Source organism: Macaca fascicularis, chromosome 11 (genome assembly GCF_037993035.2).
Source record: "Macaca fascicularis isolate 582-1 chromosome 11, T2T-MFA8v1.1".
NCBI classification, from domain to species: Eukaryota; Metazoa; Chordata; class Mammalia; order Primates; family Cercopithecidae; genus Macaca; species Macaca fascicularis.
This window is the reverse complement of record NC_088385.1, coordinates 131,549,735-131,562,377: the sequence shown is the minus strand read 5'-3', so window position 1 is coordinate 131,562,377 and position 12,643 is coordinate 131,549,735. Positions and strand designations below refer to the sequence as shown.

The following is a 12,643-nucleotide window of genomic DNA, read 5'->3' as shown; positions in this document are numbered from 1 at the left end:
TGTTTGAGTCTGTTCTGCGGGGACGTCATTCTAGGTGATTCCCTCGTGGACAAGACAAACAAGGTCAACCAGGTGCGGTGGCTCATGCCTGTAGTCCCAGCACTTTCAGAGGCTGAGGTAGGTGGATCACTTGAGCCCAGGAGTTCAAGACCAGCCTGGGCAACATAGTGAGACCCCATCTCTACAAAAAAATTTAAAAATTAGCCGGGTGAGGTGGAATGCTCCTGTGGTCCCAGCTTCTTGGGAGGCTGAGGTGGAAGGACCACTTGAGCCCAGAAGGTGGAGGCTGCAGTGAGCCGTGCTCATGCCACCGTGCCCTTCAGCCTGGGCAACAAGCAAGACCCTGCCTCTAAAAAAAAGGGCAAACAGGGTCCCTGGAGCCCACACCCATGGGGGGTTTGAACCATGCGCAGGTCCATCAGTGTGGCAGTTTGAGAGAGAGTTAAAGGGCAAACATGTAAGCCAGGGTCAGGAGGCCACTGCTGGGCAGGACGGCAGCTTCTAGGGAGCTGGCCCCAAGGCTTCTCTGAGGAGGTGTCCCTTGGGCTCAGACCTGCGTAATAAGAAGGGACTGGCCAGGCAGAAGTGGGGGGAGCACCCCAGACCATGGGCACAGCACGTGCAAAGGCCCTGAAGCAGGAACATGCAGGCCAACTTCCAGGAGGCAGGTGGTGGGCACAGGGAGAGCTGCTCTGAGGGAGGTGGGCAGGGGCCAGGAATCCCGGCCTCAGAGCAGGAGCAGGGGCTGTGGATTTGACGCCGAGTTGCAGGACGGGATCTGAATTAGGATTTACACAGAGCCTCGGCTGGCACAGCACACATCTGTACAGGCGAAACAGCCTTCCACGCGCATGTTAAATGTTGCTCACGTTCTGTCGACACGCATCTTTCTGCCGTGGAGTGCTGGTAAATGTTTAACAACCAGCTTTCCGTAGGGGGAAGCTGAGTTTGTAGCACGTGCCGGTTGCCATGGTGTAAATAAATCCTCCCACCGTGCCCAGCGCCACGCGAAAACGTGCTGCCACTGACTTGGAACTGGGGAAAGATGCCCCCAGCACCAAGCTCTCTTACCCTGTCCTCGCCCTGTGCGTGCCGTTGGCGGAAAGCGCCTCCACGGCACAGATGACTTCGTAGCTCCGTGTAGCCAGATGATCAGGAAGCGATGCCCTTGGAGTGCTTGTAACCTTTGTTTTCTTTTTTTTTTTTTAAGTTTATTATTTTTTTAGAGATAGAGTCTTGCTCTGTCACCCAGGTTACAGTGCAGTGGTGCAGTTGAAGCTCACTGCAGCCTTGACCTCCCAGGCTCAAGGTTTCCTCCCACCTTAGCCTCCTGAGTAGCTGGAGTTACAGGGATGCACCACCTAATTAAAATTAGCACCACCAGCTGATTGGTAGCGATGGGGTCTCACTATGTTGTCCAGGCTGGTCTGAACTCCCACCTCAGACGATCCTCCTGCCTGGCCCTCCCAAAGCACTGAGATGACAAGTGTGAGTCACCTTGCCAGGCCATAATTTCTTCAATTGTAAGATTATGTGTTTCCATTTTTAATAACGGCCATGAGCTGGTAGCCACTGGCTCCAGCACACCTTGGTATATCTTATAAAAAGACAACCCTTATGCAGTGAGACGGCCTCCCCCGACTGCATTTTCCCCAGCAAGGACAGGAGAATCCGAGGGGCAGAGAGCAGGTGTTAGGGAAAAGCTGCCAGCAACAGGAAACTCTGTTCTGCCTCAGGTCTGACCCCGACCCCACTCTCCACACCAGTCCCAGGCTCCTGGGATCCCCGTCCCTACACTGCCAGCAGGTGGAAGGTGTCATGAGGATGCCCCCTCAGGGGCACCTGGCACGTGGTAGATACTCAGTGAAGCGTTTGTTGAATGAGTGCATGAGATTGAGCCACAGACGGTGCTGCTGGGTATTGGAAAGCTCTCCTGACACATTTGTAAGGACTTAGCATCTGAGAATTAAATCTCATCAGCCCCTACCTGGATGGTCGCAGCACCTTCTCACTGGACTCTCCCCTCTCATTCCCGGAGTCCACCGTCTTCCTTCCCGCGACCTGCTGTTGGATCGCCTTTTAACATGGGGCGGGTCATGTGACTCCCCGCCACCCCTGCACCTTTCGAGAAAGGTCCCCAGGGGCTCCTGCCGCCGTCAGGATGCCACGTGTATTTCTGAGCATGGGTGTTAGCCCTGGCCAGGCCCTCCAGCCATGCCCCAAAGTGCCACTTGGTAGGCACAGAGGCCATTTTCCTGTCGCCATGCCTCAGAGGCCTCCTGCTCTGCCAAAGCCCCTTCCCTCTCCTTGCATGTCAGCACACCTGGCTGCCTCGTCTGCACCATGAATGTGCCTTTTGAATGTGTCCTCATCACCGTCACCTCCATCTGGCCTGTCTTTGTCAACCTAAGTGCAAGCTCCATACAGTTGGGGGCCACATCTTTCAGCGGCTGGTGTGCCCCTTGGGGGTTCAGGGCATGCTGGCGGAGGGAAAGAATCAGGCAATGGCATCATTTGGCTTAAATGGGCTTAGGGAGGAGGCTGTGAACCCCCAACCGAGGGCGGAGGTAGGGCACCTGGATGTAGGACCTTCTAGGAAATGCTGTGTGACCTTGGTTGAGTTACTTAACCTCCCTGTGTCTTTGCATTCTCATCCATAAAACTGGGATGATACCAGTTGTTGGGAGGATTCAAGTAACAGGTAACAGGAAGCGATTAGGAGAAGGCCTCATCAGATGTGCTCAGCTTGTTCGTTGTTTTTATTGAGATAGTTTTCTGCATAGCCCGCGGTCTGGGGCTTCTGCACGGGCCCGGTCATGCGCTACTTGTCTGGCAGGCTCAGGGTTACGGGTTCATTGTCCAGAGCTGGGGGCAGGTGTCCCTTGGGGCTTTGGGCCAGTGGCTCTGGCTAACCATAGATCCAGTAGGGTTTGCCACAGAGTTGTGCTGTGGTTTGGGGGGATGTTTCTGACCATACACGGGGCACAGACCCACCGTCGGCCTGACCAGTGGCACGTCTGAAAGGCAGAGGTAGCCCTCCACCACAAGGGCGAGGTCCTTTGAGATAGTGGAGCTGGCTTCTAGTTCTTTCTGATTCCCCTTCTTTCAGGCCCCTCACATCGAGGGAATGGTGCCCACAGGCGTTTTCTGCTGCACAGAGAGTCCTTTGTGTGCCTTGTGAGACAAGGATTCTTGAAGGCCTCCCTCCTCAGTGGGGTCTGAGGCCAGCCGTGGCAGCTTCTCCTGGCGCTGGGTAGAAATGCAGAGTCCCAGGTCCCACCCCAGACCCACTGAGTGGGAATTGGCAGGGGATGTGTATGCACCTTCAGGTGTGGGTAGCACTGGCCTGGAGCAGGGTGCTCTAACGAAAGCCTGCAGGCCAAATCCGGCCCACCACCTGCTTTTGTAAATAAAGTTTTACTGGCACACAGCCATGCCCTTTTTTGATACAAGGGCTGCTTTCACAAGACACTGGCAGAGTTGAGTAGGGGGGTGACCGAGACCGCATACTTATCCTCTGGCCCTTACAGAAAACGTTTGCCAGTCCCTGGTAAAGCACTGGTTCTCAAATCTGGCTGCCCATCGGGATAACCTGGAATTTAACATACGAATGCCTGGGTCTTGGCCCAGAGATTCGGATGTCATTGGTGTGGGGTGTGGCCTGGGCATCAGGACTTCTCAGGGCTCCCCATGAGATCTGAATGTGCAGCCAATGTCATAGGACCTTGAGAACCATGGACCTCAGTGGCCTGGGAAGCCCAGCAAGTGCAGTTCTGCCACTCTGTGGACAGGCCCAAGACCCGGCAGCCCAGCCTCGCCAGTGTTGGTCGCTGCACCTGCTGCCCTAAAACAAAGAAGGCTTTGGGGGCTGAGCCGGCTGCCAGGTCCCCCCAGCGCCTCCGGAGTTGTGAGCTGGGGCCTCCCTCTCCCTGCGCAATCTCCCAGCAGCGAGTATGAGCAGCCCTAAATCAGTCCCTCGGCCTCCCGGGTGGCCGCTGCGAGACCCTGCAGATGTTCGTCATTAAGGCTCCCGGGGTCTGTCCCACTGGAAAGCATGTTTTAAGGCCAGGGCTGCTCTGGCATTCCTCCTTTTCATCTTCCGCTACCAGACTCACTCAACGTGGGCTGCAGGGATGCCTCTCCCACAGGAGATGTTGAGCCCACAGGAAGTGAGGAGCCCGTGCACAGGGCCCTAGGCCTTGGCTGCAGGGTGGCCCAGAAGGGGCCACCTTGTGCTAGTGGGTGTTGCTGCATCCACTCCAACCAGAGGGTGAGGGTGGAAGGCACCCCTGCCCTGGGGGCTTGTTAACATGTCAGGTAAGAGGAGGAGGCAGGGCTTGGTGACAGGATTGCACTTGGTGCCTCAGTTTCCTCTTCTGTAAGATGGACGGGTGGGTGGGTAGGGGAGACCATGTGGGATGGAGCCAGGCATGTGGCACCGTGAGCGATCGAACATGGAGACATGGGGGTTGACCATCCAGGAGAGAGGGGGTTGTGGGCAGGCCCTGGCAGGGCTTGTAGAGTGTGGAGTAGGGGGCAGGTAGGACAGGTAGACGGGGCGGGCTGGCGAGTCTGCAGAACACAAACCCTAGATCCTGGCCGGGGATTGGCTGAGACTCTCAGCTGGGGCTTTGGGGACAGCAGGGTCACATCCCCCACATGCTGGGCTGTCAGCCTTCTTTGCTCCGAGACCTTGAAGCTTTGCCTCTCTGAGCCTCAGTTTCCTCCTCTGCAGAATGTGGCCAGTGATCATGGCTCTCCTATTTCTGAGGCTGGAATAGTGTTTGCAAAGTACTTGGTGTGGTACAGGGGGTGGGTGACCCACCATGACATCCCTCTGGGTCACTGTTACTCATGGTGTTTTCATCTCCATCAGGACTTCAGAGGGGCCAGGAGCCGGCCCATGTAAAATGGACAGCACAGTGCTGGGTGTATAGTTAGCTCTCGGGGATCTGTGGGGATTTTCTCCTCTGCACCAGCCTCTTCCTCCTTGGGCTTTTCTGAGGACTCGGAGGAGAGCTCCAGTGGGGAAGGTTCGTAGCTCAGGGCCTGGCCCAGGTGCACCCCTCTCCCGACTGGCCCCTGCCTGCGGCCTGATGGGTGTGGAGCTGCATTTACTGGCCATGCCAGGGCAGACATTAACCTGCTTTGTGGGTCCATGGGTGAGGCCCCAGGGGGTCATGAAGCCCCCACCAGCCTAGACGCAGGGGCGAACGGGCAAATGCTCCGGGAAGGAGGCTCTGTGGCCGCTGCTCCCATCAGGAGGGATGCTGCCCATCAGGAGGGATGCTTCTTGGCAGAGACGTAGCTGAGTGTGGTCTCAGGAGACACCAAGCTCCATGTGATTCAAAAGCCCCGGCCCTGCCCAGACTCCGGCCCTGGGCTGTTGCCAGGGACATCTGACCCAGGGAGACGGCATCCAGGCCGGGCAGCCCAGGGGGCAGGGCTCCTTCCCCAGGTCCCCACCTCTGCCCACATCGGGCAAATGTGGACAGAAAGGACACTGTAGGAACAAGCCTAAAAAACCTCCTGCCCCAGCTTCTGCCTCCAAGAGTCTTCACCTGGCGGCTGTTTAAAGGTTACGTTTGAGGGTTTGAGGTCAGGAGAGGGAGAACAGGCTGGTCCCAGAACACCGGACACCTGTTGGGGAATCAGCAGCAACCTGGGGCGGGGAGACTGTTCCAAGTCATTGGGCCACTCTGCCCCTTCCTGGCTCCTCTTACAGAACACGGTGGTGTGGGATTCCTGGGGAAGAGAGGCAGATGCAGGCCCGAGGTTCTGCCCTGGACCCAGCAGCAGCCTCAGAGAGCCCACGGTTGCCTGCAGCCGTGAGACCCTTGCTCTGTTTCTCTGCCCCATCCTAAATGAAAAGAGACTGGAGAGAGCGTTGTGTGCAGGGCCCGCGCCTGTTCCTGGCAGGAAGGAAAGGCCGGAGAAGGGGCCTCTCTCACCTTCCCGACCCCTCCTCTTCTATCTGCTTGGAGTTCTCGCTCCCTGGTTTGAAACATTGGTGTGACTGTGCCCCTGGTACACATTAAAAGGCTTTGGGGTTTATTTTTATTTCGCTTGGCTCAAAGGGATGGAAAGACGGTCTGGTTTGGCAGCTGCCTGCAGGGAGGACCTTGGGGTGTCCAAGAAAATCAGTGTGTGCTTTAAAAGAAATCAGGCGGGATGAAAGGAAATCGGGAGGCAGTGCGGGGAGGAGCTCACACTCCTTCCTCTATGTCGGTGAGGGGAGGGGCGGCGGGCCCAGAGTGGCTGGGACAGGTTGGGGAGGCAGACAACAGGAAGAGGCCCAAGTTAGGAGGCTGGCTTGGCTCCCAGCCTCTCTGATCTGCTCTGTAAAATGGGCTTGTTCTGTCCCCCTGGGGTGCCGGCATGCGAGGGAGACAGCAGGAGCGGCCACCTCCACGCAGGCCTGGGGCCTTCCTGGGCTCTGGGGAATCGGGCATCCCCCCACCTCCCCGTTGTACAGACTCAGAGACAGAGGCTTAGAGAGGTGGCCTCAGCTCTGTTGGGGGCAGGGCTGGGCCGTCAGGGGTGTGTCCCCACCTTCCCAGATGCTCAGGCACCCCTGCTGAGGCTCACCAGGGCACCTCTGGGGCCCGGATCACTTCTGCCCCTCTTAAATATCTGGGCCAGATGCGCATGTAAGCATGGCGAGGATTCTCTCATTTCAACCTCCCACCCCTCAGCTGAGGCACAGGCATGCTGAATACTCACGTTGCCAAGGCAAAGGAATCAGCACAGAGAGGTTAAGACCCTCATCCAAGCGCACACAGCCACTGTGTGGAAAGGGCAGGAATTGAAGCCAGCACTTCTGACACCAGTGCTTCCTGCCCCTCACCCCAACTCCGCCTACCCAGGCCCCTAGGGCGGCAGGACCCCGGGCGGTGCCTCTCCCCAGCTCATGCCAGTGGGGCCTGGCTTCCCGGTTGTTTATGGCCTCTTCTGGGTGGACCCCACGTGTTTTTTTCCTCCTCCCCAGCTCAGGCTGAGCCCAGGTGCAGAGATTCACCTGTTCATGGTTTCCTTCCCTCCCCACTCCCCTCTGCCCTCCCCCGGGGTCTGACAGCAGCAGCAACAGCAGCAGCAGCAGCAGCCCATGCCCCGCAGCAGCCAGGAGGAGAAAGATGAGAAGGAGAAGGAAAAGGAGGCGGAGAAGGAGGAGGAGAAGCCGGAGGTGGAGAACGACAAGGAAGACCTCCTCAAGTAAGGCAGCCCGCTGTCCCCTGCAGGGCCCGGCTGCTGACCCAACCCAGGTGGCACACGGGTCTGGGGAGCCCTTTGTAGAGATGGGTGGGGCGTCCACCAATTGCCCGTGAGCAGGGGAGAGGGCTTTCTGCTCGGCTGCCCCTGACAGCCCCCCTTCCAGAAGCCCTCCCATCGCCCTCCTCCTCCTTCCCGGCTCCCCCCCATATCCGCTCTCCCTTTCTTTCTCCAACCCTCTGGAGACTTTAGAGACTGATAGCTCATTTGAGCTCCACTCCTGAGCTAATAAATCCAGGCAATGACTTTGGAACTCTCTGCCTCCCCTCCTCCTCCCGCTCTCGCCTCCTGAGGCGCCAGGAGGGGGGAAGGGGGGATCAGAGGCACTCCTGGAAGGACTAGGTGTGCAGGCGGCTGCTGTCACCTTTAGAATCATTGATGGCAGTGTGAGTTCTTGCAGATCAAGGCACAGCCTCACCGTGGGGGCCGTGACGGCCTCCTGTGCCTGCCAGGGGCTGCGGGAGTGCAGCCAGCTGGAGAAAGGGGGGCGGCACGACTTAGCGCCAGGTACCTGTAATGGGCTCAGGAATTTGGCTTCAGAGAACATCTGGCTTCCTCACCCCGTCTCCCAGACACTTCCAGCAAGGGCCTTTCAGGAAGATGAATGGGAAGGTGGAGGTGATCAATCTGAGCCTCCCGCAGTAAAACTCTCCCCAGTTGCTTCTGCAAGAGCCCCAGCTTGTGTATCGAGGTTGCGAACACCCCCACACACCTCAACTAGGCCTGCAGGCTAGGCCTGCATAAAACCGGCAAGAGAGTTTCCTCCTGCCAATGCCTAAGACACCTGGCCCTTGATAATACTGAAGGCCAATGTATTGCCTCTTATAGAGCCCCTCTGGAAATAGCTCCTCTGTGGTGAATAAAATGGCCCTGTAAATTGCTGCCAGCCCACACCTCCATTTAGTTCACCAAATAGTCTTGCAGACAGTATCTATTTGGTGCATAAAATGGTCTTGCAGATAGCCACCAGCCCAGAAGGAAAGTTCCCAGTACCTCCCATTTGGGGAATAAAATAGCCAGCCAATTAACTACCTGTCCACGTGGCCTTATTGGTGAATTAAGTAGTTGATAGCCCAGGTTACACCCCCTATCCGTTCTTTTTTTTTTTTTTTGGAGACAGGATCTTGTTCTGTCGCCCAGGCTGGAGTGCAGTGGTATAATCATGGCTCACTGCAGCCTCGACCTCCCAGGCTCAAGAGATCCCCCTGCCTTAGCCTTCCAAGCAGCTGGGACCATCAGCATATGCCACCACACCTGGCTAATTTTCTGATATTTTTCTTTTGTAGAAATGGGGTCTTGCTATGTTTCCCAGGCTGGTCTTAAACTCCTGGGCTCAAGCGATCCTCCAACTTTGGCCTCCCAAACTGCTGCAATTACAGGTGTGACCCAGCACACCTGGCCGCAACTCCCTTTTGAGAAATAGCCTGGCATTGTTCTGCCAGCTGTACTCCCACGTCTGGTGAACGGGGAGGCCCTGCAGACCGCCCCCGGCCACCCTCACCTCAGGCCTCTCCCTGTCTTTCTTAGCATCTGATTAGCGCCACTGCTGGCAGGCAGTGCAAATCCAGCTGAAGAAACGGTCTCCTCCAGTGGCCGTTTGATTTCCCGGCTCAGGTGAAACCATCCTGTCTCCCCTCTCTGGTCTGTAGGGAGAAGACAGACGACACCTCAGGGGAGGACAACGACGAGAAGGAGGCCGTGGCCTCCAAAGGCCGCAAAACTGCCAACAGCCAGGGGAGACGCAAAGGCCGCATCACCCGCTCAATGGCTAATGAGGCCAACAGTGAGGAGGCCATCACCCCCCAGCAGAGTGCTGAGCTAGGTGAGCCAGGGGCCAGGATGCAGGTGGGGGAGGGGCTGGAGACGTGGCGGGTTGCACTCATATGAAAGTTTCGTGCAATTTGAGTTAATTGGCAACTGCCAAGGGGCTGACGTAAGACATGGTTAGGGTCAAATCCCAGTGCTAATTACTGGATGTGCTGTGTGACCCAGAGTGAATTCCTGAACCTTTCTGTGCCTCAAGGTCCTCATGTTCTCGGTGGGAGAAATCGGTGGTTACCTCTAAACATGGAGGGAGAGTTGCAGTCACTTGCTATGTGAGAAGCACCTAGAACAGTGCCTGGGGTGTAGGAAGAGCTCAGTGGCTTCAACCAAAGTGATTTCAGAGCATGAAGATGTCACATAAAAAACCCAATGACCAATTCTGGATTTTTTGGTTGTCGTTTTTAAAACAGAAGATCTGGCCACGCGTGGCCCAGGTTGCCACAAGGTGGCAGTTGTTGGGAGCCAAGTAACCAGCACCCCTTCTTAGAATGTCATGGGCTCTACTTGTCCCCACCCAGCCTCCACCCTGGTAGGCATCTGGGTTTGTACCTTCACTTCCGTGGGCCTCGGTTTCCCCTTCTGTTGAGAAGGGTGTTCATCCCTCATTGCCTTCCCAGAAAGTGGAAAAAAGTAAGAGATGATGTCAGTGGCAGTTCCCAAGATTCGCCACAGGGGGCAGCGGTGTGCTCCTGTTGTCTCTGTTTAGCTGTTAGGCTCCAGCCCTCCAACCACTGCGGGAACCCACCCAGGGGCCAAGCGCTCAGGCCGAAGCCCCACCTGCCAGGGCTCATCCTCAGGGTGGAGATGCTGCTTCATCTCCCACAGACCCCCACCGTCCCCTAGGGTCCGGCTCACACACCTGTCTCTTCTTCCCATGGGATGTAGTTTGGGCCTATTTCGTAAATGGCCCACTTGAAGCTCAGAGAGGAAACATGGCCTCTCTAAAAATTTCAGTGTAGCTGGCCGGGCACGGTGGCTTACGCCGGTAATCCCAGCACTTTGGGAGGCCGAAGCGGGCGGATCATGAGGTCAGGAGATTGAGACCATCCTGGCAAACACGATGAAACCCCGTCTTTACTAAAAATACAGAAAATTAGCCGGGCTTGGTGGCGGGTGCTTGTAGTCCCAGCTACTTGGGAGGCTGAGGCAGGAGAATGGCGTAAACCCGGGAGGCGGAGCTTACAGTGAGCCGAGATCGTGCCACTGCACTCCAGCCTGGGCGACAGCGCGAGACTCCGTCTCAAAAAAAAAAAAAAATTCAGTGTAGCTGGGATTAGAACTCAGCCCCATTGGCCACAGAGCCTGTGTAGCTCCTGTAGGTATTTTCCAGCCGCCCTTTGGTGGCAGTGTACTTGGAGGCCCAGGGTGAAAGGGAAAGGGCTTTCTTCCTGCCTGATCTCTGGGGATAGTGCTCTCGGACCCAAGGCTGATGCTGGGGGCTCAGCCGCAGGGTGGAAAACACACTCCTGGGCCTTCCACATCTCTTTTGGCACCGGGCACCCTCAGCACCCCGGCATCCCTGGCACCGCTGGCTTCTGTAGGCTTCCTCTGGGAGTCCTGTGGGGAGGAACGGGAGCATCGATGAGGTCCCAGAGAGGCCCAGGCTGTGGCTGCAGAGATAGGGGAGGCTGGGGTGGTTCTGGCCTGTCAGGGGTGATGGGGCTGCCCATGGGGGTGGGGGCTGTCTCCCCTCTTCTGCTGGAACCTTCCTCCACTCCTCAGCCAGCCTCTATTGGACACATACTCCGCCTGGCACAGTTCCAGGCGCTGAGTCCATGAACTGACATCCCTCGCACCCACCCCACTCACAGGTCTTAAGCAACTGGAGAAGAAGGACCAGGGCTCACATCCAGGGGAGCTCAGCAGACAGACCCAAAAATAGTGCCACAGCAGAGACACAGCCACCTCCAGCCAACCCCAAGGCCAGGCTGTGTCCCTTCCCAGTGACACCAGAGGCCCCTCCTTGTACTGGATGGGTGGGGGGTACGAAAATTACCCTCTGGGGCAGGGCTTCTCCACCACGGGCGATTTTACTCCCCCACTGGGGGACGCCTGGCGATGTCTGTGAACAGTTTTGATTGTCACAGTTGGAGCGGGGCCGCTGGCATCCAGCGTGCAGAGTCCAGGGTTGCTAAGCATCCTGCCGTGATGGGACAGCCCCACAGTCATGGAAGAGCTGGGCTCCGAGAGGGTACTCGGTCAGGTGAGGTCCTGGCCCACCTGAAGCTCGTGTCCCACGGTCACCAAGTCACCAGGTGACCGCTTTCCCAACAGAGTACAGGCAGAGGCAGTCATGATCAAGGCCCTTGACTGCTTCAGTGTCACCTTCTATAAAATGGGGTGATGGCAGGTGCCCCGACCTGGGCGGCTTGTGTGGAGGTTGGCCCCGACCAACGGCATGTGGGACTGCCCAGCACAGCCCCAGCCCAGCATAAAGGCTCAGGAGTCAGGTGCCACGATGGGTACTGGCTGGGGAGGGGCGCCTGAAATGTGGCCTTCCCATGGGATTCAGAGCCGTGGGGTGACACCGTCAAGGCCTAGTCCACTCCCTCCCTGGCTCAAAGGAGAGAAAATGGCGGAAGGCAAAGTGCCTCCTTTCCCGGCTCCTGCCAATCACCTGGCATCTTCTTTTCAGCCTCCATGGAGCTGAATGAGAGTTCTCGCTGGACGGAAGAAGAAATGGAAACAGCCAAGAAAGGTGAGGGGTGTGCACGGCTTTAAGCCTTGTTGGTTTGCGTCCAGGGCGCTTGAAACTCGCGTGCTGGGGAGGGTGTTGACACATTTGGCCTTGAACCAGGGGCTGTGGTGAGGCCTCTGGTGAGGCTCTGGTTCCGGGCTGTTCTCAGGCTTGTCACCGTGGAGCCTCAGTTTTACCCTCCTGAAAATGGGTCTGTGCAGCTGCACTGTCAGGCTAGGCTTTGTGACTTGAGGGCACAGCCCAGAGAGACACAGCCTGTGCTGTGCATGTAATCAGCGAGTGGCTTCTGGGTGATCTCTGTGGCCAGCACCTCCTGGCCTTGGGGACAGAGCAGCGGCAGCACACCTGGGTGCCTCAGAACAGTCAGAGCTTGCCGGCGGCCATTTCGGAAGAGTCCTGGGGTCAGGGAGACCTGCAGGGCGTTTGTCCAGCCCTTAGGCAGAGCCCCGAAGGCCCCATCTGGGCTCAAGTGTGCTGGGGCTTTGGAAACCTGTCTTAGGTTTGAGCACCCAGTCTGGGTGATGACGGGTTCTGGAGTGGATGGGGACACCCAGGCTGCTGGGGACAGTCGTGGGAGCGGGTCACATGGCAGGGAGCCAGCAGGCGTTGGTGCTGGCAGCGGAAGCCATTCCCAGTTTGCAGGTGGCCTTGTGATGTGCAGCACGGCGGAGGCTGGGGCCCAGTTCCTCCTAAGCCGGAGACCGTCTCAGCTGTGCTGTCTCCTGGCCAAGTTCTTTACTTCCCAGCACAGTGACCTGACTCTGGGCCTCCATTTGCCCGTCTGTTAAGTGGGAGGGGCATCCAGGTTGGCTGTGAGGAATCAGATAACCCTGTGTGAGGGCCCACAGTGGG

At 57.4% G+C, this 12,643-nt stretch overlaps 1 protein-coding gene across 49 annotated transcripts in view; it reads left to right on the top strand.

Annotated features, from left to right (window-relative positions):
* Positions 1-12,643, top strand: part of NCOR2 (nuclear receptor corepressor 2) — a 242,182-nt gene that overhangs the window by 157,434 nt on the left and 72,105 nt on the right. For 37 of the 49 annotated variants that reach the window (XM_074008348.1, XM_074008343.1, XM_045366770.3 and 34 more), the window contains 3 exons: positions 7,076-7,212; positions 8,919-9,091; positions 11,729-11,791. In XM_074008348.1, the coding sequence (XP_073864449.1) occupies positions 7,076-7,212; positions 8,919-9,091; positions 11,729-11,791 (373 nt within the window). The remainder of the gene's footprint in view (positions 1-7,075; positions 7,213-8,918; positions 9,092-11,728; positions 11,792-12,643) is intronic. The other 12 variants (XM_074008352.1, XM_074008346.1, XM_074008351.1 and 9 more) reach the window with 2 other exon arrangements.